Genomic DNA, 26,851 nt, shown 5'->3' with positions numbered 1-26,851 from the left:
TATCAGTGTTTTATGGGAACCAGGCCCTTCTGGCTCAAATATGAATGCAAAAAAATATATATATTTTTTGGAAGTATTGCTAGCATGATCTGCTTCCCAGCAGTTCATTTGTCCGTCTGTTTTAGTTTTCTCATGGATAATCCATCTGTGAGTTTGGGTCATACATAAGAAGTCAAGTCTGAGGTCTTGGTGGGCTGCTCTTGAGTTCCTTCTCTGAAGTCCTTTCAGAAGTATACATCTTTACAGCCAGTATCTACAAAAATGTTGTAGGTCTTACCTGACAACGTCAGGGATCCCTCTCGGTTGCGCTTTGCTACTCATGGCCAAAGATCAGATCTATTTTGTCCTTTCTCTCAAATCCATTTGGGTTTTGAATATCTCCGAGGATCGATGCTCCATAGCCTCTATGGGCTGTGCCTAACAGTGTTGGATCACCCTAAAAGAAAAAAACTTTCTCTTACATTTACATTTCCTGTATTTCACCTTGTACCTCTGACCTCTTGTCCTGTCAATAGGCACCACAAAGAAAATCCTCTTTTCTTCTCTACTCCCTCACTTCTTGTTTTTATACACATTGTAAGAGTTCACCTTCAGGATCCCAGTGCTGGGTCTTTCTTTCTCCTAGCTCTCATGGCTGCTCCTTGTATGACAGATGCTCAACTCATCCTTGTGTCCCTTTAAACTCCCTCCAATGTGTCCCTCTGTTAAGACTGTGTATTACATATTTCAGACACTGCTCCAGGTAGTAATGTTGCCTTTCAATTCTTACAGAGCCCTGAACAGTACCAGTGTTCCATTGCATGTTAAAAACCCGTCATCATAGCTCATTGATCCTTACTGAGTTCCTTCAAATCATCTTTTTATTCAGTGATTTATAATAATAATTCAGCAATATTGAGGTATTGACCTTTCTGAGATACCTTATCATGATAGGAAGTTGCACATTTTTAGCTTTCCTTAGCACAAATTCTCATTAGCTGTTTCTTTCCTGCCTGCATCACTGGTAGTACTGCTGTTGTTTTAGGATTTATTCACTCTGGGATAAGTCCCAGTTCTGCCTTTTAGCAGAGTCACTTGCTTGTTTATCACCAAGTGGATAGGAGGATTGGAATGTTAGTAGTCAGTTTCATAGTACCATTAACTGCTTTCAGGATGAAACCACTGTATTGTCAGCAATGTATTAAAGGTACAACGGGTTGCTGAAGATACAAACAGAATATACAAATACAAACAGAACATGGAGCTTCTGGACCAAATGACTTGTTGCAGCACAACGTAGATACTCTGAGAACCAAGCTTCCAGTTGTCTTTGTGGCATTATTTTCATATTGTGCTACCTGGGAAGCTGCATCATGTACTAAAGAACTGTTTTGTTTGTGTGTAGATGGATCCTGAGTATCGGGTGAAAAAATTCTTGGCTCTTCTGAGAGAAGAAGGAACGTAAGTACTCTTATTTTAAAGCATTGGTTAAAATTCTGTTCTCTGGTCAGAAATACGACTGGTGCTTCCCATAAGGGGAACTTGATCTTTGAGGTCCTTTCCAACCTGAGTAATTCTATGGTTCTATGATTCTATGAAGCTGCACGAGGGTGTATTTGGTGTCACTGTTGACCCCTCCTATACAGAGGGGTTTTCAGATCAGTTTTCCATACAGGGTATGGGAGGGGAAGGTTCTGAAGACTTTGAGAACCTGCACATCTGTGTTCTCAGATGTTGGGCCACAACTGAAGTTAAATGAAAAGTGAGTCTGCCAGAGCTGAAATCCATTTATTTATCTAAAAAGTGAAACTTTGAATTTCTTATTTTTTTTTCCTGTCTGAGAGGAGGATGCCTTGCCCTTTCCCCTGTAGGTATCACATAGTTGAGCACAGTGGCATCTACTAGAAAATGACTTTCTAATGCATGTAGGGCACCTGGGGAAGCTCACAGCAGTGCTTGTCCTACCTGCCTTTGTGTGGGTCCAGTGTGTGCTTGATGCTTTTATACCTATGCACGCTTTTTGATGGGTTTGGTTTCTTTTCCAAGAGTTCCCTAGACTGAAGATGGACCAAGTGCAAGATCAGCAGCTGGAAAAGTGACCAACCTGGAGAATATACACTGGGATCTTTACTCTTCTGTGTTCAACACACTGGACAAAGTGAAACACTCCCCTTTTTCCAAGAACCCAATGTGGAATTTGCATGTTTAGTGCAATACAGTATCTTTATTCTTTGTCTTTAATATACAGATATCATGTGTCTTCTAGAACACTGTGCTTCTGTCTCTGTGCAGGCAAGGCTGCGTTCTCATTTGATTTTAGCATGGGGGAAATGTTCTATAAGTTTTGAAGCAACGCTCACTTATGTCCAGCATCCAGTTACTACAGTAGGAAAGAAAATGTGAGTTCTAGTAAATCCTGTGGTGAAGGCTTATTAAAATACTCCTCTGTGTTCTGATTTGATGAATGCTTTCTTGTTCGGTTATGTCATCCTATGCCTCACTGAACACTGAGCAGGGCTGCTAACCCAGAGTCAGTGACCACAGTAATGAAACTTCAGAATTTCCAAAATGTAAATACCCATTTTCTTTTATGCCCAGGTGTTTTCTGGCTAATGATAATAAGGACTGGAAGAAGGCAGGGAAGTCTATTGATCAGAACAAAGGAAAAACTTCAGAATCTGGTATTTTAAAGCATTGAAACTTGTTCTCAATTCAAAAACCGGTTTAGTGGTGCTGATTCCAACCTGAAAGCTCTGTATGAGTACTCTGTATATGATGGTTTTGGCATTAGTTGGCCTCACTACATCCCAGTTTTCTGCCACATTACCAAAGGATGAAGTTCCTCCTTGGAGATGAAGCCAAGCTCTATGGATGCACGAGATGTGCATTGCCATGCTTTTGCACTTAAACTAAGGAATGTATCAAACTTTGCTATGTGGTCTTTCCCCAATAGTCTTTTTGCATCAATGAGGTGCTGTTATGATGACTGCACGAGGATACTCCCCTGTGGTTCCTTGGCTCCACATGTTTAATAAGGTTCATGGAACATACCTCAATTTGGTGGGGCACGCAATCAAAGCCATTTATGAGGTGTTAGTCAGTGTAGCTTCCTTGACTTGACAGGACATGCTGTTAAGGGCTAGCAGCTTGTATCCAGCGAGGTGTTCCCAGGGAAGGAGGGTGCTTTGCGTTTTTTCAGGCCCAAAGGTAAAGGTACTGCAGTCCTTATTGCATACTTAGGGCAATCAGAGTGTTTCAGTCACTCCACTCTGGTTTCTTTTCCTTTGGCAGTGCTGTTGTATTGTGATGACATTGCGAGTCCCAGTGGTTATTATTCCCTCTCATTCTGTGTATGATCTTGTGACTTTGTTTGTTCCTTTCTTTCCTCTGCTAGTCCCTGTGACAGCAGCACTCGTTAACTTATTTCAGAGTAAATGATGTAAACCTTATTGTGTCTATGTCCAGAGCTATATTGATGAATAAATATCTTGTTCAGTTGCACATTATTGGATTCAATAAAAAAAAGCACAACTGGGAGACATCTGTGTCTTTGGTGTTAGTCAAACAGAGGTATCTGTCTAGAGTGCTTGAAGATGACTTGCTTATCTCCCTTGTGTCAAGGAAGGAGGCTGATTGTAGCAAGATGGGGTCAGTCTGTTTAGGGACATGGTTTAGTGGGCAGGGTGGTAACGGTTCAGTGGTTGAACTTGATCTTAGTGGCCTTTTCCAGCCTTAATATTCTAAGATTCTAAGACAGAAAAGTGATTCCCAGGCTGCTGGTAGCCAGAGAGATGCTAAACAGTTTGTACCGAACATGGATGGAACAAATAGATCCAAGATCTGGATAGCTTGACCACAAGTAGTGCTAGAGCTGGCCAAGGAGGCCATTGTAGCCCACCCAGTCCATTCCAGCTTTATGGAACTCACACCGCCTAGGAAGCCTCAATGGTGTGTGTGTGTGGATGGACACTGCATCACTCCTCAAGAAGTCCAAGTTGGAAAACCTGAGCAAAATGATGGGCTCAACCTCTTCTGTGGGTCTCCATTCAAGGAGTTTCCTGCAGGTGGCGAAAGAGAATGACTTGCTGTGCCTGGGCAGGGGTGGTTTTGTAGTGAAAACTGGATTGCCTTCAGCTGTATTGGCCAAATTCTTCATCCCTTTCCTTATCCTGTTGGAAAGTACTGGGGTAGCTTTTCTGGGAATAAAAAGATGTGGGGGATCCAGATTAACCTGGTGGTGTATGCACACTGTGAGGTGGCACTCTATGGCTGACTGCTAAGATTTTTGTTTATCATCTCATGTATTGGCTGTTTTTTACCATCACTGTCTTACTTTTGTCTGACTGTCACTGAGCACAATGGAGAAGATCCACCATTCCCATAGATATCATTCAGCAGAACTTAAAGGATTTTGAGGCAAACGACACACGCTGGGAAATGCATGCTTTTGGGTTTTTGCAACCTTCTTTTTAATGATGTACCACAAAAAAATGCAAGTTGAAATATATTTTTCTCCAAATATATATATTTATATAATATATAATCTTAGTTAACTCAAGTATATACATTGTATAATAAATAATGCTTATAAAAAGAGAAATTTTCTGAATATAAAATAAAAAAAACAGTCAACTTCTACAACTTTATACAAAACTTTGGATACAGCAGATTGATGGAAAAAGATCTTCCATTCAGTGCTAGAATACCTGACTACAGTAAAATAATTACAAGGCAATAAATGTTCTATTTAATATTAAATACCTTTTCTTGATTAAAAACAAAAAGAACAATGAAACAACAAAAAAAAGAACAAAAGGACTTTTGTTGAAAGTCAGGTACTTGGACTCTTTCCAGACACAGAGTTTTAATATATACGTTAAATAGAATGCAGATCAGATGGCTGATTGCTGAAACGTGGAGGTTTCGTGGAGCTCTCCTGTGGTCTTTGCTTTAGAAAACAAATGCTTTCCAGTCCGGTAGCTGTTCGTTGTGCTCTGCAGAAGAGGGACTGAATTTTGGTCTGGTTCACTCCAGAACAGGTTTGAGGATTGTGCTCTCTGTACGAGGGGTCTTTCACCCATTTTATTGCTCTTTCAGGAGGATGTGCTCCTCTTTCCCAGGGGCCAAGGAATGAATGAGTAGAAAACGCAGCTTTAATGTTTTAGATGGTTTTTTTTTTTTGCAACTTCTCTGTCAAACCACTGGCATGTGAGAATTGGCACTGGAACTCTGTTACGTTGTCCTTGCTGTGGAGGAGCCTGCCAGGAATGGTCAGTGCTCCATGTTAACACGAGCCCCAGACTTGGAGGGATGTGGCCAAGGAGCGCGGGTAGGGCCAAGAGCACTCGGATTTCTTGATGCCATCCTCTGAAGTGTGAGGCCACCGTGCTGAGGATAGGAGCCCCTGGCCCTGCTCTGGATCAGCCTCCCAGCAGCTGGAGACGTACAACGCTTACTTGCAGGTATGGACGTCGTAGACACGTATGCACTCCTGGCAGCTCACATAGCAGCACCAGTGGAAGATGCAGTGGCACTTCTCCTTCCTTTTCTCAGTCCTGGTGTTGTGGCCCCGACCGCAGCACAGCAGGTCACAGCCATCAATCCCATGGGAGGTGACGTTGCACGTTCTGTCCCTTGTCCCAAAGGAGCCCGTCTCTGGGTTGGGCTCGCAGAAATTCGGGGAGTTCTCATAGTAAACCAAATCCCGCTCTGTTGGTGGCTTGAAAAGAGCATACTTAGCCCGAAGAGTTTCTACCCAACCCCGGGACTCCCGGTGCTTCTCCACCACCATCTCGGAAGCACTGTCGTATTTATCCTTCAGGTAATCCCCGATGGCCCGAAAGTCGGGCTGTGCCCACCAGCAAGTCTTGACTTCGCAGCTTCCCGAGAGCCCGTGGCACTTGCACTTCAGGTGCATGTGGTCCAGAATGGTCTGTCCAGGAGAGAAAACAGTCAATGGGGGATTGTGCTCCTTGGGTTCTCTTTAAGAGTTTAACTTGAATCCTAAAGCGGGCACCTCACACTAGGGCATGCCAACTAAACCTTAAGGTTTAGCCTTTCTCCTCCTCTTTATTGTTACAAATTACACAGAATATTTGAGACTAAATGGTTGTCCAAGCTTATAGCCAAATAAGCTATATAATCCAAATATAGCAATTACTTTCTTTTTCCCCAGCCTCCCCTGGAAGGTATCATTAATTTATCTAGGAAAGCAGCTATTCATGTCCCATCCTAGGATGTCTCAGCATACACTGACACAAAACGGGTTAAGAAATGGTGTGTTTTTTAATGGCTTTCCTTACTTTAATACTGGGGTGAAATAGTCATTAGATAGGGCTAGATTGCTCAGCCTTTAGACATGTGGAGTAGTATTGCTTTGTGAATAACTGCATCTGTGGGCTAGTTGATGTTTTCATTCATAATTACATGGAGGAGGCTCATTGCCCTCTTCAGCTGCCTGAAGGGAGGTTGTGGTGGGGGGAGGTTGGCCTCTGCTCCAGGTAGCAGCAAAAGGACGAGGGGGAATGGCTTCAAGTTGTGCCAGGGGAGGTTCATGTTAAAATTTAGGATAAACTCCTCCAAAACAGTGGCGATGCATTGACAGAGGCTGAGCGGAGGGGTGGTGGAGTCACCGTCCCTGGAAGTGTTGAAGGACTGAGATGTGATAACTAACAGGTATGGCTCAGTGGGCAGTGCTGGCGGTAGGTGGACAGTTAGACTAGACAACCTTAGCAGCCTTTTCCACAACCTTAATGATTCTATCCTTTACATTCCAGGCCTTTTTCAACTGGATTCAAACATCTGAGCTGAGCTTCGTCTGGAAAGTGTAGGCTAATGCATGGGATCATTAAGGTTGGAAAAGACCTCCAAGATCCCCAAGCCCAACCCTGCCCACCCACACCATGTCCAGAGGCCACTTCCCTCAGTGCCCCATCCCCACAGCTCCTGAGCACCTCCAGGGATGGCGACTCCACCACCTCCCTGGGCAGCTGTGCCGACGTCTCACTGCTTTTTCTGAGAAGAAATACTTCCTAATGCATCCTGATATGGTTGTGAGTGGGAGCTTTGGTGGGAGGCATGAACATCTCTGTTGGGGCACATTTCACCGGATACGTGTGATGGAGAGCTGCTCTAATCGTCTCTGTATCTATCCACAGATTTTAGGGGCTGGAAGGGACCTCTGCAGCTCCCACAGACCAGGTTCTGTACCTCAGGGCCTCACTGAGGCTGTGTTCATGGGCTGCCCACTCAGCTTGGTGCCTGCGGAGCACTCACCGTCCTCCCGGCCTCGTTGTTGTGTCTGTTCATGGCCGAGCGCGCGTCCGGACGGTTCTCTCGAGCGTCTGCGAATTCCCGGGACACCAACACACCAAAGTCGGCATCCTCGCTGCATCCACCCCATTTCCAGCCCTCTCCTGGAGGCCCTTTGTGGTGGGAGTCACAGCCGCAGATGGTGGACGTGCCCTCGGCGCAGGAGCGGGTCACAGCAAAGGCAACGCCGGCTGACGCGATGGCGTGGACAAACGCAGACTCCCGTGTGGCTGGGAAGGAGCAGAAGCCATGTGGTTATGTGCCAAGTCATGCTTTGTTCCTTCCCAACCTCTTTCAAAATCTCATTAAGACACAAAGCATTATTTTACTTCTTTTTCTCTCAACTGCCCTTTTACGTGGGTAAAAGTGTGACTCTAGCTTAAAGAAGGAGTTTACAGAGTAACTAACAAATAACTTGACCTAGTGGGAGGTGTCCCTGTTCATGGCAGTGTTGGAAGTAGACGATCTTGAAGGTCTCTTCCAGTTCAAAGGATTCTGTAGCTATATTCCATAATTTCTGGTCTGGAAAACCAAAGAGGGCACAGGGACTCAGCCCAAGGAGAGATGGAGTATAGAACTGTAGAATCATTAAGGTTGAAACGACCACTAACATCATCCTCTCCAACCATCAACCCAAGTAGGATCATAGAATTGTGGAATTGTAGAATCACTGGAGTTGGAGGGACCTTTGAAGGTCATCCAACTCCCCTGCAGTGAACAGGGACACCTACAAGTAAGTGTATGCTATACATAAGAAATGGGGAAAAGGCTTCAGATTGTACAGGGTAGACCATGGGAGAGCAAAGCCTAAGAGCTAGTAATTACAGTTAGATGTGTCTAAATTAACCAAGTGACTTCACAGCAATGGGTGCTGTTAGCCACCAAATCAACCTTGCAGCTGTTCTTTAATTAGTGAATAATCCTGTAGGGAATCAAAGGAGGTGAAACTTCAGTGTGATAAAGCAGACAAAGCTCTAGTCTGTGGCTGTTGGCATGCTCCAGGTGCACAGCTGCAGCAAGTGGATTTGGGTAGGCTCAACAGAGAAAATCCCGACAGCACTGAATGCTGAAGATGGGGATAAATATGTTGCCCAGTATGGCTGGTTGGACTGGAGCTAGGGATGAGAGCGTGTGTGGACCTACAAAAAGATGAAGGTGCAATGGGTTTGCTGAACTGGAGCATCTCTGTCCATCACCTCTTCCACCCATGGCCATGACCTTCAGGACCTCCCCTTCTCCAGTCAATTTTGTGACCCGGAAATGATGGGCAGTTTGGATGGCAGCAGCCAAAGTGCCATAATGGGTGGCTCTTCAGCACATCCAAATCAGCATCTGGCGTGAAAGCATCAAGACAGATTTTCTTGTCCTACTACTTTCAGGCAAAACTTAGGAGATGTTAGGAGCACCAAAACCCAATGCTATATTGGAATACAGCTCTGTTGAAGTTCTCTTTGTCTGTTCTTGCTTGAAATTGCAGAGCATTTTTTGGAAAAGAAAAAAAAGTTCTTCAGTCCATCAAGACTTGGCCATGGAGAATGAAATGCAGGACTGATTTCCCTGCATCTGTTGTGCAACATGGGTAGGGGTCAGTAGGCCGTATGGAGAATGAATGCAGAGAACTGGGAGGGGCCACCAATAGTCATTGAAGACCATGACATGGCTTTAGAGGATGGAAAAGGGGATGACTTTGTACACTATTAAGCTAGCAAATAAATGGTGGCTTTCCTATCATGAGGCCCTTGAATTTAATGTCACCTCATGCTGGTCCCAGGGTTGTCTCAAAGTGCTCTCTATGTGGATGGGTGGAAGAGCCTGTCTCCCTATAGCTGAAGGTGAATTTGGGCTGCCTTGGATCACTGAACCATGGAATCATAGAATATCCCAAACCTGAAGGGACCCACAAGGATCAGAGTCCAACTCCTGGCTCAACCCAAACCCAAACCCCGTGGCTGGGAGCAGTGCCGTGTTTTTCACTTTCTTTAATTCAAACTCTTCTCTCCTTGCCCTCACTGGCTCCAATACCCCAGCAGAGACCCTGGGGGCTGCGGGGCCACAGGTTGAAAATCACTGCTCCAACCCCAGTTTTTCAGCCTCACAAAAGCTATTTGGGTGGGCTGTGGTCTACAGCAGATCAAATTAGATGGGCTGGTGAGCCCTCCTGGCCGCAAACCAGGACAGAAGGGGAGGACACGAGCCCCTCTCCTTGCTGACGTGCCTTCGCGTTCCACCATGGGGTCAAAGAGCAGTGGGCATGGGATGAAGGGCACGTCTTGTAGGGCTCGCCCTAAGGAGCGCGGCGGTGGTGGGCTTCCTACACACGGGCCCCTCAGCACCCACCCTGGCTCAAGCCTGACCCTGGCCCATGGCAGCCCCTTGTTCGGGCAGGGAATGAGCTGCCAACACAACCGCATCGCCTGGAAATTCTCCCCTTGGGTCCGGGCGAGGAGCCGGGAGAATTTCCCAGAGATGAAATGAGGGAGCAGAGTTCCCAGAACCAGGGGAGGGGCTGCCGAGGGAGGATTAGAGCGATCTTGACAGTGCACCACTGCGACTGTCTCCCAGCCGGGCCTGTTACCTGCTGGGACACTCAATTTGCCATTGTTCCCGCGGTGTCACACTGTATTACCAGCATAATGCAGAATGTTTCCGCCGGCCAGCGTACCCACGGCACAGAGCACTGGCATTCCCCAGGAGCACCTCGTAGCAACGGGGCAATGTTCCCCTGTCCTGCCGTCACCCTCCAATCCCGCCAGCCGGGCTGGGAAATCCCTATTGATGGCTCTCCCCAGCCCCCCGCCACCGGATCAGAATGGCTAAAGGGCGTGTGAATGGTGCAGCAATTTGAAACGACCGCAGTGCTGGGATGGTATCGCTCGCCCTGCCTCACAGTAGGGGAGGAAGCTTAGCTCTTTCTCATCGGTATAAGCTTATTTTTCTCTCTCCCTCTCTCCTTTCCCTCCCCCTCTCTTTAAGCTGTTGAGTTTATATCAAGACAGCCCCTGATCCCACACACCCCTGTTTAGATGCAAATGACTGCGAGTGTCATGGCTGAGAAAAGCCATGGGTTATCTTGGTGCGGTCTGCCTTTTCACTGCTCGTGTCAGGGGCTTAGCCAAGCACAAGGACCCCAAAGGCAGCCCGGGCCCAGCTGCCTTTCCTGCACCTGGCCCCACCACAGTGAGCAATGGGGTCGGTGACACCAAAAATGGGCTCGTTCTGCCCCAGGGCTGAGGAGCACCTTGGTGGCACCTGGGGAGGGACAGCGAGCTCTGCCCAGAAGGAGGCAGGGAGAAGCGCCAATCCCTGCTGCTCACGGCATGGAATTGTAGAGTCATTAAGGCTGGACAAGGCCTCCGAGGCCATCAGGTCTGGTCGTTCACTTAGCACTGCCAGGTCTAAATCACAGAACCATAAAGTTCGGGCATGACCTCCAAGGTCATTGAGTCCAACCCCAACTCATCCCCACCATGGCCGCTCACAGAACCATTAGGGCTGGAAAAGACCTCAAGATCACCAAGTTGAATCCCAACCCATCACCACCATGCCCATCCATAGAACTATAAAGGTTGGACAAGACCTCCAACGTCATCGAGTCCAGCCGTCAACCTCTAAAGCACGTCCCTACACATCTCTTAAATACCCCCACAGATGGGGCTCTATCCAACCTCAGCCTCCCCTGGCTCAACTTGAGGCCATTTCTTCTTGTGCTGTTGCTTGTTATTTGGAAGAAGAGATGTACCCCATCTCACTATGACCTCACTGAGTTTGTTGTAGGGAGCAGTGAGCTCTCCCTGAGCCTCCTGTTGGCTCAGCCTTGGCTTTGGTATAAGACTTGGCTGAAAGAGACATAATCTTTTCATAAAAGCTGACCTTGTTTTAAGAAGAAAAGGGAGGGAGGAGAGGGGAAAGCAGGTTTTTCCTTCCTCCTTGTCCTAACGCTGCCCCAGACTGCACACCTGCAGTATAAATCACGTCGGAGGATTTGCTTGTAAAAACATGATCTTACCCCAGATTCTGGGGTTGTGTTGTGTTGGCTTCTTTTTTTTTTTTTTGGTAGAAAAAAAAAAAGACATGCAAAAAAGAAAACCTGTAGAAAGCTGATCAGTGGCCCTAGGAAATGAAAACCTCATCAGCTACAGCAAAACCCCCACGAGCTGGAATTTTGGGTAGGGCCGTGGCACATGGATGGAAACCAGGTGGCTCTGGGCAGAGCTCTCAATGGGTCGGTGCTCAGCAGCCCATCAGTGGGAGCATTTCCACTGATAAGTCACTGCTTGATCAAGAAAGCTCTACAGCAAACGTGCTCGATGATTTTCCTCCGTCTGTCAGAATGATTTCAGAGCTGCGGGTGATATTTCACTTTGTCAGCTCAGAGTGCGTGGAGATGTTGAGACATGTCCACATGTGGGGCTTTGCTCCAGTCCCCACAGCTGAAAGAATCTTAAAATATTCTCCGTAAATTCAGAGTTCGGTTTGCTCATTAAGGGGAGGATAGTTCACATCCAAATTTTTAGTGCCTTAATGATGACAGAAGTGGTGGTGAGAGATTTTTTCAGTGCCTGAGTGCTATAATAGTTCTTTCATAATGTGCTTAAAGTTTTTACAGTAGTTTTAAGGAAAGTTAAAACCTTCTGATCTTGTAAGTGTTGACGTTTAGGACATGTATTTATTAGGCAACAAGTAACAGTGTAAAAAGGCTTTGTAACAAATTATTTGATTGTAAATATAGCAGTTATCTCAAAATCATCCTGACAGAGCACAAGGGAATTGAATCTTATGGTCACTATTAGCACTGGAATGGGATGGGATGGGCTGGAATGGAAAGAAGTGGGATGCGATGGGATGGGTTTGAAAGGGATGGGATGAGATGAAATAGGATGAGATGAGGTGAAATGAGATGGGATGGGTGAGGAGGAGATGGGATGGAAAGGGATGGGAGGGGTTAGGATGAGTTGGGATGTGTTTGGATGGGATAGGATGAGGTATGTTGAGATATCATACATATCTACACTATGATTCTGTTTTATGGGAGTGCTATTTAGTCTAAGGTCTTGGTTTCCTAACTGGATATCATGCGAGATGTGGAATCTGACTCCAAAGTCCTCCAGCAGTCTCGTTTGAGTCCACGTTTGGCTGCAGGCTAGTGTTTCAGGTACACCCAACATCTCCTTTTCTCAGTGTAATGCCCACAGTGTTGGGATTTCCAGCCTTTTTTGTACAAATTTCCAGAGTGCCTGGTTGGTGGATCTAGGAAGATGGGCATTCAGTAGGAAATGATGAAGAGGAGCAGAAATACGTGTTTGGAAAGCCAAGTAGAGATGAGATGCCAGGGCTGTGCCTGTCCCCCAAAGCCCCTGACTTTGCTGTTTACCTTTGTCCAGGACAGGCCCAAAGATGGCCAGGCTGTCATCGATGGTGGTGCAGTTCCAGCGGCGCCCTCGGAACTGATGCTGGCACTCCTGGATGCCCAACTTCACCCCCTCGGCCACACTGGGCATGATCTCAATGTAGTTGCGGCAGAAGCGGAGCTGCTTGGGAACGAGGCCGGGGATGGAGCCGCAGAGGATGGGCTGAGACCCCAGGGAGCTGTACTGCTGGCCGAGAGCAAGGGACCTGCAAAGGAGAGAGGGCAGTGTGAGGGGTGGGAAATCACCTGGCACGTGTGCCAGGGGAGGTTCTGGTTGAGTTTTAGGAAGAAAAAAGGCACTGGAACATGAAACTGGTGGGATCACCACCTCTGGGTGTGGTCAAGAGCTATGGAGATGATGGCACTGAGGGACATGATCAGTGGGCATGGTGGGGCTGGGCTGGGATTTGACTTGGGGATCTCAGAGGTCTTTTCCAGCCTTCATGATGCTATGATTCTATGACTCTGTGAATGGGCATAGTGGGGATGGGTTGGTGGTTGGACTTGGTGATCTTGGAGGTGTTTTCCAACCTTAATGATTCAACGATTCTATGAATCTGTGATCCTGATACCCAGCTCAAATGCCAAGGCTGCACAGGAGCAGTGGTGCTCTAGAAGCCTCAGCCAGTACCCGACATCATTTCTCCAGATGCCAAACTAACAGATGAGTGTCCTCAAAAGAGCAGGGGGAGAAAATACAGCAAAAAAAAGGGCCCATTTGTCCCCATCAACCCCAAGCCCCCAGGCTCAGGGTGCTGCAGCTCTTCTCTGACCTCCTGGGTCCTACGGGCCGATGATTCCCTGTGTAGCCCCTGAGACACAAAGATGGAACAAAACCTGTTCCAAATTTGGATCTGAGATGCCAGGGGCACATCCTGGTGGGCTTTTGTGTGCGTGTGTGCGAGCATGGTGCACAACAGAAGGAGCATGAGTGCCTATGGCAAACACATGGGAAATCCCTTTTTTCTTTCTCTGCTTAATCCCTTAAATCTCTCAGGAGTCCCGACACTGTCTGTCAGGCCAGTGACTCCTTTTGTTCCAATAGCCCTGGAGTTAGCAGAGTTAGGATCCAGCTGACCTCCATGGCTCCCATTGGCCAGGGATGAGGTTTAGGAGCCCTGAGAGGAAATGGTCTTGTGCAGACCAAATGGCATCATTCTTCCTACATCCTTCCCCCTTTTTCCCCTCCCTCCCCATCTTTCCCCCTCTTTTATTCCTGTTTTCCACTTTTCTCCTCTTCTTTCCCCTCTTCTCTCCTCTTTTCTTCTCTTCCCTCCTCCCACCCCTCTTTTTTCCTCCTTGTTTTCCCTTCTTTTTCCCTGTTTTCCACTGTTTTCCCCTACTTTCCAAACAAACTCATCTTCTATTTTGGCCAAAGTTTGGAAAAATCCATAATATTGAGAAAAATTTGATCTAAAAGCCTTTGGAAGGAACAGGGTTTGGCCAGTTCAGAGCTGTGCTAAAGCACATTATGTCAAGTAGAACATGAATATTTTTTAATTCTCATAATTTGCTGACAACAGCCCTTTGTGAACACATTTTTTTGGGTTTGTCTAAAGATCAAGAGCAGCATGAGGGATATTTTTGCAAGTAAAAACATGCAATATATATGCACATATGAGCCTGAGAAATGCCAGGTCTAAACTGAATAGGCAGAACGACAACAAAATTAGAATACGGAATAATGCAGTTTGCTCATGAACTGCCTCATATAAGTGAATCTCATGCCTTTGCTCATAAATCACCCACTATTTAATCTCTACTGGACGTGCCTTGAGTTTTGATCTTTTCTGTAGAGCGTCCAGGAACCTTTCTTAAACCCTTACAAATGCAAATGTTCACCCAGATTCACTCCCAGCACTGTGGTTGGGTATAAGCAGGGAAAGAACCCTCTGAGAGCTCTCCCACAGGGACAGCTCGGGGTGTTCCAATCCCTCTTGGTACCCAGAGATGTGGCCTTCTGGGAAGTCCTCCAGTGATGCAGGGACAGCCCAGAGCATTGCTGGCACATTGGTTGAACCTGAACCTCTGCACTGCTAAATTCTCTCATCTTCACATCTGTTGGGAAGGGGAGAAGGAAGTGTCCTTCTAAAGCTCTGCATCAAACAGGTCCAGAGCACTCAACGTTGGATGGTAGACCTCAACTTCAACACCAACTCCAGGGTTGTCCAACCTCCTAGGAGAGCAGACACGAGGTCCATGTCTTCATGGGTCCATGTCCATGGGTACTCCAGCCAATTTCCTAAGGACTGAACAAGTCTTGTGCCAGAATACTGCCCTACTGCTAGTAGGGTGATGGGTCTGAAAATGTTGGGTTGACAGAGACAATGTAGCAGAAAAAGAAGTTATGTCTATGTAAGGCAGATTTATGTGCTAAAAAGGGTCAATTCAGGCAGTGTGGACAAAGCACCAGTAATGGATGGGCAACAGAGGAGGTGAGAAGAAACTTGCCCTGTGGCAGTCTGCAGAAGCTGAATTGCTTGAAGTATTTAATCCCAGGGAGACATGAATAATAAGACGGCAATGGATGTGGAAAATGGCAAGAAGGGAAATCCAGAGAAGGGACAACCAGGATGGTTGGATGTTGGATGGGGTCCACAGAGATGCAAACTTTGGTGTCTGCGGGCAATGTCCTGGTGACAGAACCCTAATGCTGAGGCAGGACCATCTCCTTCTGCAGTTGCTCCTGAGTATGCAGCCCACACTGTTCCCAGCACTGCCAGACAATAACTGTACTTATTGCTTATCTGACGCTTCACATGTAATGCTCCCTTCCGTCACACATGCTGGCCATTAAATAATCTGTGGGGATAGCAAATAGCCCGGTGTGGCAGTGGTGCCATCTGATGTCACAGTGGCACTGAATGACTTGTGTTAGTGGACATGGTGGGATGGATTGGGGTTGGACGTGGTGATCTTGGAGATCTTCTCCAACCTTAATGTTCTATGATTCTATGCCCGGTTCGTATCCAGTCAGTGGTTGCTCTCAATATTTACAAGGCACATCACTTACTGGGCTATCCCAGTATGGACTCAGCACATCAGGGGGAATTACTGTCTCCCCTTCTTGGTGTTGATGACACCAGACCAGAAACTCTGTCCTCTAGTGGGCAGTGCCCAATAGATGTGATTGTGATGATCAGAGACTGAAAACATGTGGTGCAGCAGGAGTAGATGAGAGAACTGGGCTGGAGGAGAGAAGGCTGAGGGCTGTCTAAAATCTGCCTACAACTCCATGTGATGAAGTTGTAAATTTGATGGAGCCAAGGTCTTGGAAATTCATTTGACATCAGGAAAAATGCTGCTTGCTGGAAGGTGTGTTCCTGGGCCAGGCTGCCATCAAAATGGATGACTCCATCGTGGGGTGTTTGTAGGGTTCGGTTGGACCCCATTGCCTGGGATGATGCAGGGGATGGCAGTGCCCCAGGGGCAGATTGGGCTGTAGAACCCAAAGGTCCCTTCCCATCGGCACAGTTGTTGGGAGAATTGTAGAGACAGCAAATATCCAGAACCCAACAGCTGTATGTAGGCACGGGGTGATGAATATCTCTAAAATAATTCCAACAGGGTCTTGCTGCTGTCCATCTTAAGGATGGTTTTGTATTCCTGTTGCCATCATTGAGTTCTGGCCAAGTGTGTGCTGTCTTATCCAGTCAAGAGCACATGAAGCTGCAGAAAATAGAGTGTTTTAAGCCTCCTCCTTGTTGTAAATCGGATGTTAAACATGGAGAGGGGACAAAAGAGCAATAGCAGTGAGCTGAGGCAGTGGCTTATGTTGACAGTTTGATTGGTCTATTGGAAAGACTTCTGAGAGATTATTGAGTTAAAGTGAGGAGAGCGGTGAGATTAAGACTTTCTGTGCAGCAGAAGAGGGCGAGACAATGGCTGGTGAGTGGGAATTCAGAGCAGCAAAAGGCAAAGCACGAGTGTAGAAGAAAAAGACAGATGTCCAACACTTGCTGCAGATTCTCTAACACTGGATGTCTTCAAATCCAGTCTATGCTTTTCTCTTTGAGCCAATACAAATGAATTTCTCACCCTTAGGTTAAAAAGATCAAATGCAGTGGCTGCCAAGAGGATTTTTTTCTGTCCTCTGGGTTAAAAGTCAGCTCAGTAATTGGAAACAATACGATAACTACAGACCACATATGAACCCCAGTGCCCCTAGTGCAGGGGATGGAGAAAGGATGCTGTGTTCCCAAAATGACCTTGCCAAAAATCCTCCAATGCATGCTGGATGATATGTGAGGCTGAAGTGTTTCTCTTAAATTCAGACCGAGGAAAGTTCATTCATTTCCTGTGGATTTTTTTTTTGCCACGCAGTTCTTCTTAGAGACAGAAAAATATATACTCCTGGACTCTGGGATGCCATAAGGAGGGGGGAGAATGTGGATTAAATTGGCAAGTGGAAAAGCAAGAAGTATCAAGGTTGGAAGAAGGTGGTCTCCTAAAGGAGATGTGTTTCCTAATCATATAATCATTAAGGTTGGAAAAGATCTCCAGTAACATCAGTTCCAACCGTCAACTCATCCCCACCATGCCCACTCATAGAATCATAGGACATTAAGGCTGCAAAAAAACCCCACTAAGATAATTTATTCCAACCATGCTAATGATAAACCCGACCCTTGGAATTATTTAAAGTATATTAATATAATTCCTTTCTTAGTGTCCTTTGTCTCTTAATCTCTTTAATCTCTGTCCCATATTGGACATTCTTGAAAATACGTGTCCGTATATGATACCCATGTTCCTAAGGATTTTGAATAGATACTATTGCAGATTTCTCTAGGGTAACTGACATTTATGTTTGGGAATGCTTTCTGCTCACCCTCAGACTACTGTAGAGCCCTGAGGTGAAGCTGGCCCAGGGTCTACCCATTGGGTGGCCTTGAACGTGGTCAGCATTGCGTCTTGCAAACTTGGAACAGAACTGACACACCACCTTCAGTAGTTATTTTTGGAAAACTACAGCATAGTATGTAGAAGGTTATGGAGAAAATCCTCTTCAAGCCATGTCCAAACACATCACAGACAAGAATATGTCTGGGAACTGCCAACATTTACCAATGGCAAATTCAGAAGAATATTCTCAGCAGACTGAGAAATGGTATGAGAGAGATGGGTTGATGGTTGGACTGGATGGTCTTAGTGGTCTTTCCAACCATAATGATTCTACGGTTTTATGTACTGATGGGAATTGCCTGAGGCTCAGAAAAAGACAAGGAAAGCCCTATTTCTGGTTTGAGATAGTCCATACAACTGGACAGGTTGGGTATTGACTCAATAGAATGCAGCTTTGCATCATGGTGTATTGTGGTGGTCAAGAAATCCATTATGGACATCTCCATCTCAGAAAGTTACTCAGGCTCCCTTTGTAACAAAGAGAAAATTACTCACTTGTAGAACATGATCCACTGACCCACTTTACCTGTTTGCTTCTGGATGAGGTTCTCTGGGGCACAGTCTGGACATGTAGTCAGACACCTGGCTTTAAGCTGTGCCTACACACGGCTTTTACTCACTTTTGATTTCCACAAATGTTGTCCACAAACCATGAAGAGTGGTTTGAAGCCAAAGAGACATTTCTCACACAAGCCAGCACAGGAAAATGTACTTTACCCATAGAGCCAGAACCCTGCCCACTATTTACAAGTCTTTTCAGAAAAGCTGTTTTGGAATCCCTGAGTGTTGTGGACTGTACTACACATTTCTCGTTGCTCAGGAAGAATTTGACTATGACACCATGGATGGGCATGAAGGAGTCCATCAGCTGAGTGTTCAGCTCTGCCTTTATGCAATTCTGTGTGGGCAGGTAAGTGACAGTGCTAACCCAGCTGAACAGGGTACCGGACAACCCACTCTGTCTGACTCTGATTTGGGCAGGAGGGTTGTGCTCATCACTGTCTCCCATTTCTCCTTTCTCCTCTCCATATTCCCCTCAGTCTGGAGATGGGAATTGTTGAGGCCAAATCTCACAATTACAAGATCATGAGGCTGAGCCAAAATTGAACTAAGTCTTCCTCATAAAATCATAGAACCACAGAATCATGAAGGCTGGAAAAGATCTCCAAGATCACCAAGTCCAACCCTGACCATGCCCTCTAACCATGTCCCTCAGTGCCACATCTCCATGGTTTTTTAACACCTCCAGGGATGGTGGCTCTACACCACCCTGGGCAGCTGTGCCAATGCCTGACCACTCTTTCAGAGAAGTTTTTCCTAACATTCAGCAGACATGCTTTTTTAACACCTATCCTGTCTTTTATCATCTGATATTACCTGCTAAAAATCCTACTCTAAAATCTCTTTATTGAAGGAATATCTCACTCCACAGTTGTCTTCTCTTTTCACACACTTCACTCAGCTGCATTCAGTCCTCCTATCCCTGGAATTGCCTCCTTTGAAGGAACAACCTTCTCCTTTGCTACTGTCAGCCCTCTTTGCAGTCTCCATATTGTTTACTACCTTGAAGCTGTTCTCCTTCCACATGATCCTGACCTCCATATCTGTCATTCTCAGTGTTCCAGGAATTCTCAGTTCTACCAAGGAATCAGAGGCAGGACCTGAGTGCACAGACATGGTGCATGGTCCATAGGGTATCAAGTGGTCTTGTGTGAGCAATCCCTCCTCTATCCTGGGCAGGGAATTTGGGCAAATGGTGATATAACTCAGCCCATGAGTTTGCTCAGGGTGCAGGGAGCAGGGTCAGACCTGAGCCCTTCGCTGTGCCAACATTCCTTCTAATGTCAGAAGCCTTTGCTGTAGGAGTCACCACAACAAAGGGCTTCAAAACAGAGCAAGAAGATCCCTCCAGATTCCTATAATTTCCTCTTGTCTGAGCACGGCGTGAAGCAGACGAATCCGCTGTTGCATCCCTCGCATTATCTCTGCTGGCTGCCCTGTGGATTAGTGTTGCTGCAGCAACAGCACTTTTGTGAGATGAGCCCATTTCGGGAGAACTGCTCCACTTTGGGTGACTCAGGGCTCTGTCATGGACTTGAAAGTGATTTGGCATCTGCCTCCACCTCTTTGTCTTGGCATCTCCCAAGGTTTGTCTCTGAGTTATTTGCTAGCCAGAAGGGTTGGAGCTGGGGGCAGGGCTGGGAGTTGGACTCTGCTTCTCTTCCTAACGATGCAGCCTGAATTAAGTTGCTGACGAGGGTGCGTGTCCAGGCACTGGGCTCCTTTATGCCCCGTGTATCAGATGTAAATGTTATGTTCAGCAATGCCTGCTCAAAGCCATGTCACTCTCCATTTAGAAAACACAATCAAGTGATTCGCCATGGGAGAGGATGTATTCTGCAGGGGCCGCGATAATATGATTCACCCAGGAATTTGCATAAATGCATATGATTTGCATATGCAAAATCGGGGCTTCCAGGCTGTGACCGCAACAAACACAGCAATATTTTCAGCACTGCAGAGGGAGATACTGAAATTCATCTGAGATGCACTCCCCCTCTGTGGCTGGGTGCTGGTAGGGCACTCCAGTTGGGTGACGTTTTTGAGTGCCCTTGGCAGTGGTGAACCATTAAGTGTTTAGTGCCTAATGTCTGGAAATCACCCACTGCGAGGCACTGAAGCTATCAAAAAGCATTTACTGAATGCATGGATGCTACAAGAACATCTATTTTGATGCTGTGGATTGGAATGGCTGCATCCACCCAAATGTCCCACACTTTGGGGTGTGGTCTAGAATGGTCGTTGTTGAGAATAAGACACCAAGCTCTGTCACATCTGGATGAACTGGATCTGAAGTGTTTAGTGTCAGATGTACCAGGAAGAAGAAAAGAGCTGAATCTTTTGGAAACAAGGTCTACTATTAGTGCTGGTGGTTTATGGTGGTGAAAAGTCAAGCTTCAGACTGATAATCTCATTGGCAAGCCTAGGTTCTTCTATCCTGAGCAACAAGCTTCTTAGGCACGCTCCCATCACCATTCAAGGTCTGTATTACACTCACTGTATTAAAACTGAATTTCCACAAGCTAAAAATATAAGGTAAATATTGTCTCCCTATCTGAAGCAATTCAGCACTTCTGGTTGCTTGTTCCTGTTGGCTTGTCTCTAGGATTTTCTCATTTTGTATTCCATTTTTGGAAAACATAACGATCAGACTGCAAACAGACCTCGGGATGTAGTAGTGGACTGAAATAGTGGCATTCACAGTGTTTTCTGTTTTGAGAAAAAATCTGATCTCCTCTTCCACTGCCAATCAACCAACATGTCCATAGAAATCTGACCGAGTGACTGAGCAGCAAGGTGCAAAGCTTGCAGATGTTGATCAATTCTACGTGTCAATCACTGAGCACCGGACTACCAACTGCAGAGAACTGTTCATAACAGAATCATAGAATCATAGAACCATTAAGGTTGGAAAAGACCTCTAAGATCACCAAATCCAACCATCCACCTACCACCAATATTGCTCACTAAACCATGTCTCAGTATCATCCACCTCTAAGAAAGCTGTAATAAAATGCCTAACCTATATCAATTCTGTGCAGATTAGGTGTCCTTAAACTGGAAAATTCTATCTATTCTTAACAGGCTGATTGTTGCCCAGAAAATATACCCTGAAATGTCTTTTTAATCACTGGCAATCTGCCATTCTTTCTGGCTATTATTGGGTATATTGAACTTAACTGAGTTTAAAGCATCTTGGGAAACTGGGTGGAGTGACAGGGACTTTCTATTAGGTGGTACAACATGTACTGCCAGGTAGAAATGGGATGTTGGCTTATTAATCAGAATCCTGGAGCCTGGTATGACCCAAAGAGAAGGCTGGGCATGGTGGAGATGTGTTGGGGTTGAACTTGGTGATCGTAGTGGTCTTTTCCAACCTTAATATTCCATGATTCTAAGTGGGAATCATAACTAAAACTAGGCAGAGTTGGACATCAAAGATACAAATCTATAACCACCAGGCCATAAAACAATGGATGCTTGTTAAGAATTTAACTATACAACTTTAAGCCAGGCCACATGGACTGGACTAAATAAAAGTAATTATTGCAGTGTGGTTAAGTATGTTAGTATGAGTGATACGGTGGGGGATACCACCAAAGCAATGCCAAATCTACCTTGGTCCTACACCTTGGTATAAGATTCCAAAGGTTGAGTGATGGCCAGCATCATGGTATGGGACTACCATTCATGTAAAGACTCAACGTTGTACACAAACAACTCGTTAAACATAAATCCCATGTATTTGAGTAAGACTTATTGATCTGTTTATTACCAAAGTCAAAGAGCTCAGAGGAAACACAATACAACTATCAGCTGGAAATTAAATATATGATTGGAAATCTAACAAAGAATATAAAACCAACAACCAAACTGTTGCAATCATCAACAGTCAAGGGAAGGAATTCAAGTGGAAAATGGGGATAAGGGAATGGCACAGCTGAGGTATGGATTATCTATGGTAGATACAGGAAAAATGGATGGCTATAAGACATAGAAATGGGATCAGGACAAAAAATTGAGTTTATCATCAGCTACTACTAACCCCTGTTCTAAACTTGAGAGATCTATTTGTTGGAAAAATTGCTTGTGCATAAGCCAGTGTGATGCTCAGTGGCTCAGGGAAAGGGTTTCTCACTCAAAAATAAAAGGTCCAAGAAAAGGGAAAAGTGCCAGTGAGACTTGATTGCATTTGTAAGATTAATTAAAACCAGAGAGGTTCAGAGAACTGAAAAAAAGACAAAGTTAGCACATCAGGAAGCCCATCTTCAGGAAAGAAAGGAATGAGTTCAGTTCCTTTATCATGGAAAATATGCTGAGCAAATTAGACTTCTTTCACAGTTTCAGAGATGGCAAAGGAACTGCACCAACAATCCATTAATCTGAAAAATCCCAGGAAACAATCTGAAATAATACAGCCTGACCCCCAATGTTAGACACTTTTTATTACATTCATGTTACTGTAATGTTACCTCAAAACTTGAATAATATTAAACCTCATCTATTCGTAGATACAAAACAAACAAACAAACAAACAAACAAACAAAATCCTTAGATCAAATTAGAAAAGAAAAGTAATAATAATAATAAAAAAAATTAGAATTGCATCTACCAGCAGAAGGCTAAAATTAAACTTTGAATAATTTAAGGAACTTAGGCTGTAACTATTTATATATGGGATATGTGAATTATACAGCCAAATCCTTCCCATTGCAGACCCTTTAGGAAAATCACAGGTAATGAATGAGGTTATGGACACATGCAGGGGCTGATCCACATCAGATTTACCTCACCCCTGAAACAGACACTGGAAAATAGGTGTTTAGATGGTATAATTGTTTGGCTCTGTCTACAGACAGAGAGAGGTCAGATCACAGAGTCATAGAGTTGATTGAGTTGGAAGGGACCTTTAAAGGTCATCAAGTCTGGTATCATCCTTTCCAAGATCAGACTTAAGGTAGATCAGTTGGTGGTCTACTTTATACAGAGGCAACATCTTTCCATCAGCAGCAATTCTTTGGTGATTTGCATCCATCTGGATCCTACCTTCCTGAGAGGTAAATCCCATTGCAACTCTTTTAACGTAGTATTTACAGAAGTGATTTACAATTCTTTAGAGCTACATTGGTCACAATTTCCATTTCCAGCACTGTTTAGAGTCATTTTCTTTAGGGAACTGAGAGTAAAAGTGTGCTTACAGAATGAATGCCAACCCACCGCATTTCAAACCAGGCTCAATCTGAGCCACAGGCTGCTGCTGGACCCTCTGTACCCTCTTGGCCAGAGTTAATGAGCCCTGAGCTACTGGTACCCCTGAAGTCACCCCTGAATTTCCCATGCTGTTGCATAGCTTCCCTTAGGCAGGCACTTAACTTTATCAAATAGTGCTTTTAATGAAGGATTCAAATGGAAAGCAATCATCGTGCAATTAAAGACAAGTGAGACACTGAAAGCTAAAGAAAATAAGTTACATGTCACCTCAAACTGCACCTACGTTTTAATGGTTTTCACATAAGTGTTTTTCCTAAGGAGGAAGTTACAGTGGGATGAGTGAGGACATGTTTTTAAATTTCTATCTGCCTCTTCTGAAGGGCCCAGTGCCATTGGGAACCTCAGGGAGCTGCCAAAGCCTCCAGACTCTCTTGGTAAGGATAGAATTAAATTTGATAATGTATGATTGGAAAAGCCATTCGTCCACCTGCTTTGAGATGAAAAAATATGGGGCAGGTGTATGCATTATGTGAGTCGTAGTTATGGGCAGTGATCTGTTGACATTGTGTCCTCGGGAGCCACGAGAGGACTGGGGCTGTTCTTTGCCTCCTGCTTTCACCTGTGGCTCTGAATGTGTCCCTTTTCCCCAGGATAGAGCCCTACCAGAGGTCTTCAAGCATCCTTGCCTCATTCAAAGGTGGATAACACTGATGGAAGAGGTGAGCATTCAGTGTTATTTACTGGAGTTGTCTTCTTAGGCCTCTAAGAGCTCCTAAGAGGCATCTAAGAGGTCTGTTGGCATGACCCAAGGCTGTGCATGCCAACTATGGCCTTGCTGCACACTTTTCCTTCATCTGCAGGGATAGGAAGAGTAGCAGTTCTGTGTCTCCACAGCCTCTCCACATCTCTCCATCTCCTCCATCTCTCCTTTAGAAGTAGCAACGTGGACAGCATAAGCGTTGGACACATATCTGAGGAAGCATATCCCCTGTTCATTGCAGGGGAGTTGGACTAGATGACCTTCAAGAGTCCCTTCCAACTCAAATGATCCTATGACTCTATGCCAGCACTCCCACAGGTAGCACACAGCATATTTTTCCCATAACTGCCCCATTTGTTCCTTTTCACTTTTGTAGTGCTAGGGTTAGGTGTAGAAGAGTTGGTCCTATGGCCAAAAAGCAAGGATAGCTCCATCTATCTCTTGTCCCACCCAACCCAGATGGGTGTAGGAGCCCAGCACAGGGCACAGAGCTGATGCTGTGTTCCATCTTTGCTTCCTCCCTGTGTCCTGGGCTGTGAATGAGTGGGGCTCACCACCAAAAGCTGCCTAAAGACCAATGGATTTGGGAGACTACATATCACAGAACCCATGCCCTGCCCTTCGGCCCTCTGTGGGTCTCTCCTTTTAGAGCAGTGGAGATGCTCTGGCACTTTGGATAAAGGGATAAAGACATAATTTGAAAAAAAAAAAAAAAAAAAGCTAGATGCAAATGTATGTAACAAGATAACATGGATATCTTGTTTGATCCAATCCTTTTCCATGGACTCTGCTTGCCATGACCCATGTATTTCTGTCCACCTTACGTATCCTCTGCATTGTTCATTTGGGCTGAACTTCAGGGATACGAAGCAAGGCAAGGACATGGGGCAGGCACCCTTCTGCACCATCTTCTCCTGAAAACAGGGAGAGGCGTTTTGCTAACGGAGACATTTTCATAGGAAATATCAGACCTTTTTGTCCAGGAGATTTGGGTTCCTCACTCGGAGAATCCCGTTGCCCCGCGTGGTTTCAGGGCGTTTCATTCTTTGGGAAAACATGCTGTGATTTAGCCATTTCATGAACCTGCAGAGCTGTTAAATGCTTCCTGAGCATTCTCATTGTATTCTTGGTCTTTCTCTTTGGGAACTGCATATTTTCATTCTCAATAAGCAGATTATTTTGAACATCGGCTTTCCGTCCACATCCCCAAATACTCCCAGACATGGCAGTCCATTTCCAAGTTCACTCCCACCTACTTCTTGCCATCTCCATGTTGGCACTGAAACGATCTCCTTCAGGAATTAAAAAAAAAAAAAAAAGGACTTTTCTGGAAAAAGATGGAAATAACCCAATGATCTCCGTAGCACCAATTCCAACCTCTCCCTCTTTGCTCTGTGGATCATTAGGTCTAAAGCCCCCACTTGGCACACACAGAAACTTAATGAGATATATTCCAACGAGAAAATCCTACATGATAAAGAGGGAAATTAACTGAAATATTCTGTTATGCAATTGCTTGCTTAAAGGACCTCAAATGATTTATTCCCTATTTCTTTTTGATTTTTAACTGCTTCCTTTCGCAAATACATTTATTCACATTGTTAGATTCATTTTTAAAATAAGTAACTCAGGTTATTTATTACAAGATATAACCTATTCTTTTATTATTATCATTGTTAGTGCCAAAAAATAAGTGACATTTCCGTAATTAGAAAGAACAAAACCCATCTTGGAGGAATTTTGCTAACGAACATTTTCTCAGGTGCCATTTGCGTTCTCAGATCGTTTGCTGGACTAAATTCACAGAACAGAATGCAACAAAAGAAGAGAAAGAAGTCCAAAAAACTGCAGTGGCCAAAAAGAAAATAGAATTAATTTTTCTTTCTTTCTTTCTTTTTTGTTTTTTGAAGGATTATTGGAAAGGAAGGAAATAGCTGTGAAACAGCCATGCAACAGCCAAAATTCCTATTGCACAAGAAAATAAAAACACATCCTTTAACATCTCAAACAAATGCCTATCGCCACAGTGATGAAAATGGAGAAATTAAGAGTGGTGGGGAAGACTCCATTTGCGCAAGGGGAAATGTAGGCATTACCCTTTAAAAATCACCCCCAAACTTTTCATTAATTACCAGGCGAATCTGGAGAAATTAAGCTTAGCATTGAACATGCAATCACGGCCAGCTCGGGGTGAAAAGAAACATGCATGCACACAGATCCCATAGCTAATAATTAATTAATTCATTAATCAATCATAGAAAGAGGGGAAGGGGGGAAGGAATCTTACCACCAAATGGGGTAACCCGCTAAGACCTTTGTGCCATTGAAGAGAAAAGACAAAATTAATCCAAGCAGGTGGTAATCCATCAGTCCACGCTGGTGCAAGGGGAAAATCGCCGCGAAGTTTTCAGCAAAACATGAAGTGTCAGAATGAAGAACAGCCCCCCTTCCAGGAAAAAAAAAAAAAAAATTAAAAAAAAAAAAAAAAAAAAAAAAAGAAGAGTGAAACAAAGTCCCTTGAAGTGCGGATGACTTTGTGGCTTGTCAGAAACACACCTCTCCAAGCCTCTTCCCCGTAGATCATCCCAAAGCGTCTATTAAAAAGTGCAGGGCTCGGGGATGTCAGCCGGCAGCCAATCAGACCGCATGGCCCAAGGTGAGGGATGAGTCTCTGCTCAGCGCTGTCAATCATCTTCTCCTCCCCCTCCACCCCACAA

General features: G+C 45.1%; 2 protein-coding genes and 1 non-coding gene across 8 annotated transcripts in view; 1 reads left to right on the top strand and 2 right to left on the bottom strand.

Annotated features, from left to right (window-relative positions):
• NSF (N-ethylmaleimide sensitive factor, vesicle fusing ATPase) overlaps positions 1–3,518 on the top strand; it is a 56,704-nt gene extending 53,186 nt beyond the window's left edge. For 2 of the 5 annotated variants that reach the window (NM_001024456.2, NM_001397394.1), the window contains 2 exons: positions 1,385–1,440; positions 2,026–3,518. In NM_001024456.2, coding sequence (NP_001019627.1) covers positions 1,385–1,440; positions 2,026–2,035 — 66 coding nt within the window. In that variant the 3' untranslated portion in view covers positions 2,036–3,518. The remainder of the gene's footprint in view (positions 1–1,384; positions 1,441–2,025) is intronic. The other 3 variants (XM_046904348.1, XM_046904349.1, NM_001397395.1) reach the window with 2 other exon arrangements.
• WNT3 (Wnt family member 3) lies at positions 3,361–26,720 on the bottom strand. Of its 2 annotated transcripts, XM_046904315.1 has the most exons (5): positions 26,691–26,720; positions 26,422–26,580; positions 12,662–12,903; positions 7,255–7,520; positions 3,361–5,911 (listed from the first exon to the last, which is right to left on the bottom strand). In XM_046904315.1, exons 2-5 carry the CDS (start codon positions 26,499–26,501, stop codon positions 5,432–5,434), a joined length of 1,068 nt encoding a protein of 355 aa, XP_046760271.1. In that variant the 5' UTR covers positions 26,502–26,580; positions 26,691–26,720; the 3' UTR covers positions 3,361–5,431. The 2 variants fall into 2 exon arrangements, with proteins under 2 accessions (XP_046760271.1, NP_001075165.1); NM_001081696.2 differs by lacking the exon at positions 26,691–26,720 and having other exon boundaries at positions 5,161–5,911; positions 26,422–26,587.
• On the bottom strand, positions 7,489–7,598 carry MIR6695 (microRNA 6695). Its single transcript, NR_105565.1, has one exon. It is a non-coding gene; the product is annotated as a microRNA 6695 (primary transcript).
• Positions 26,721–26,851: the final 131 nt, after the last annotated feature.

The sequence above is a fragment of the Gallus gallus genome, chromosome 27 (genome assembly GCF_016699485.2).
Source record: "Gallus gallus isolate bGalGal1 chromosome 27, bGalGal1.mat.broiler.GRCg7b, whole genome shotgun sequence".
NCBI classification, from domain to species: Eukaryota; Metazoa; Chordata; class Aves; order Galliformes; family Phasianidae; genus Gallus; species Gallus gallus.
The sequence above is the reverse complement of the archived record's forward strand: the minus strand, read 5'-3'. Positions and strand labels throughout refer to the sequence as shown.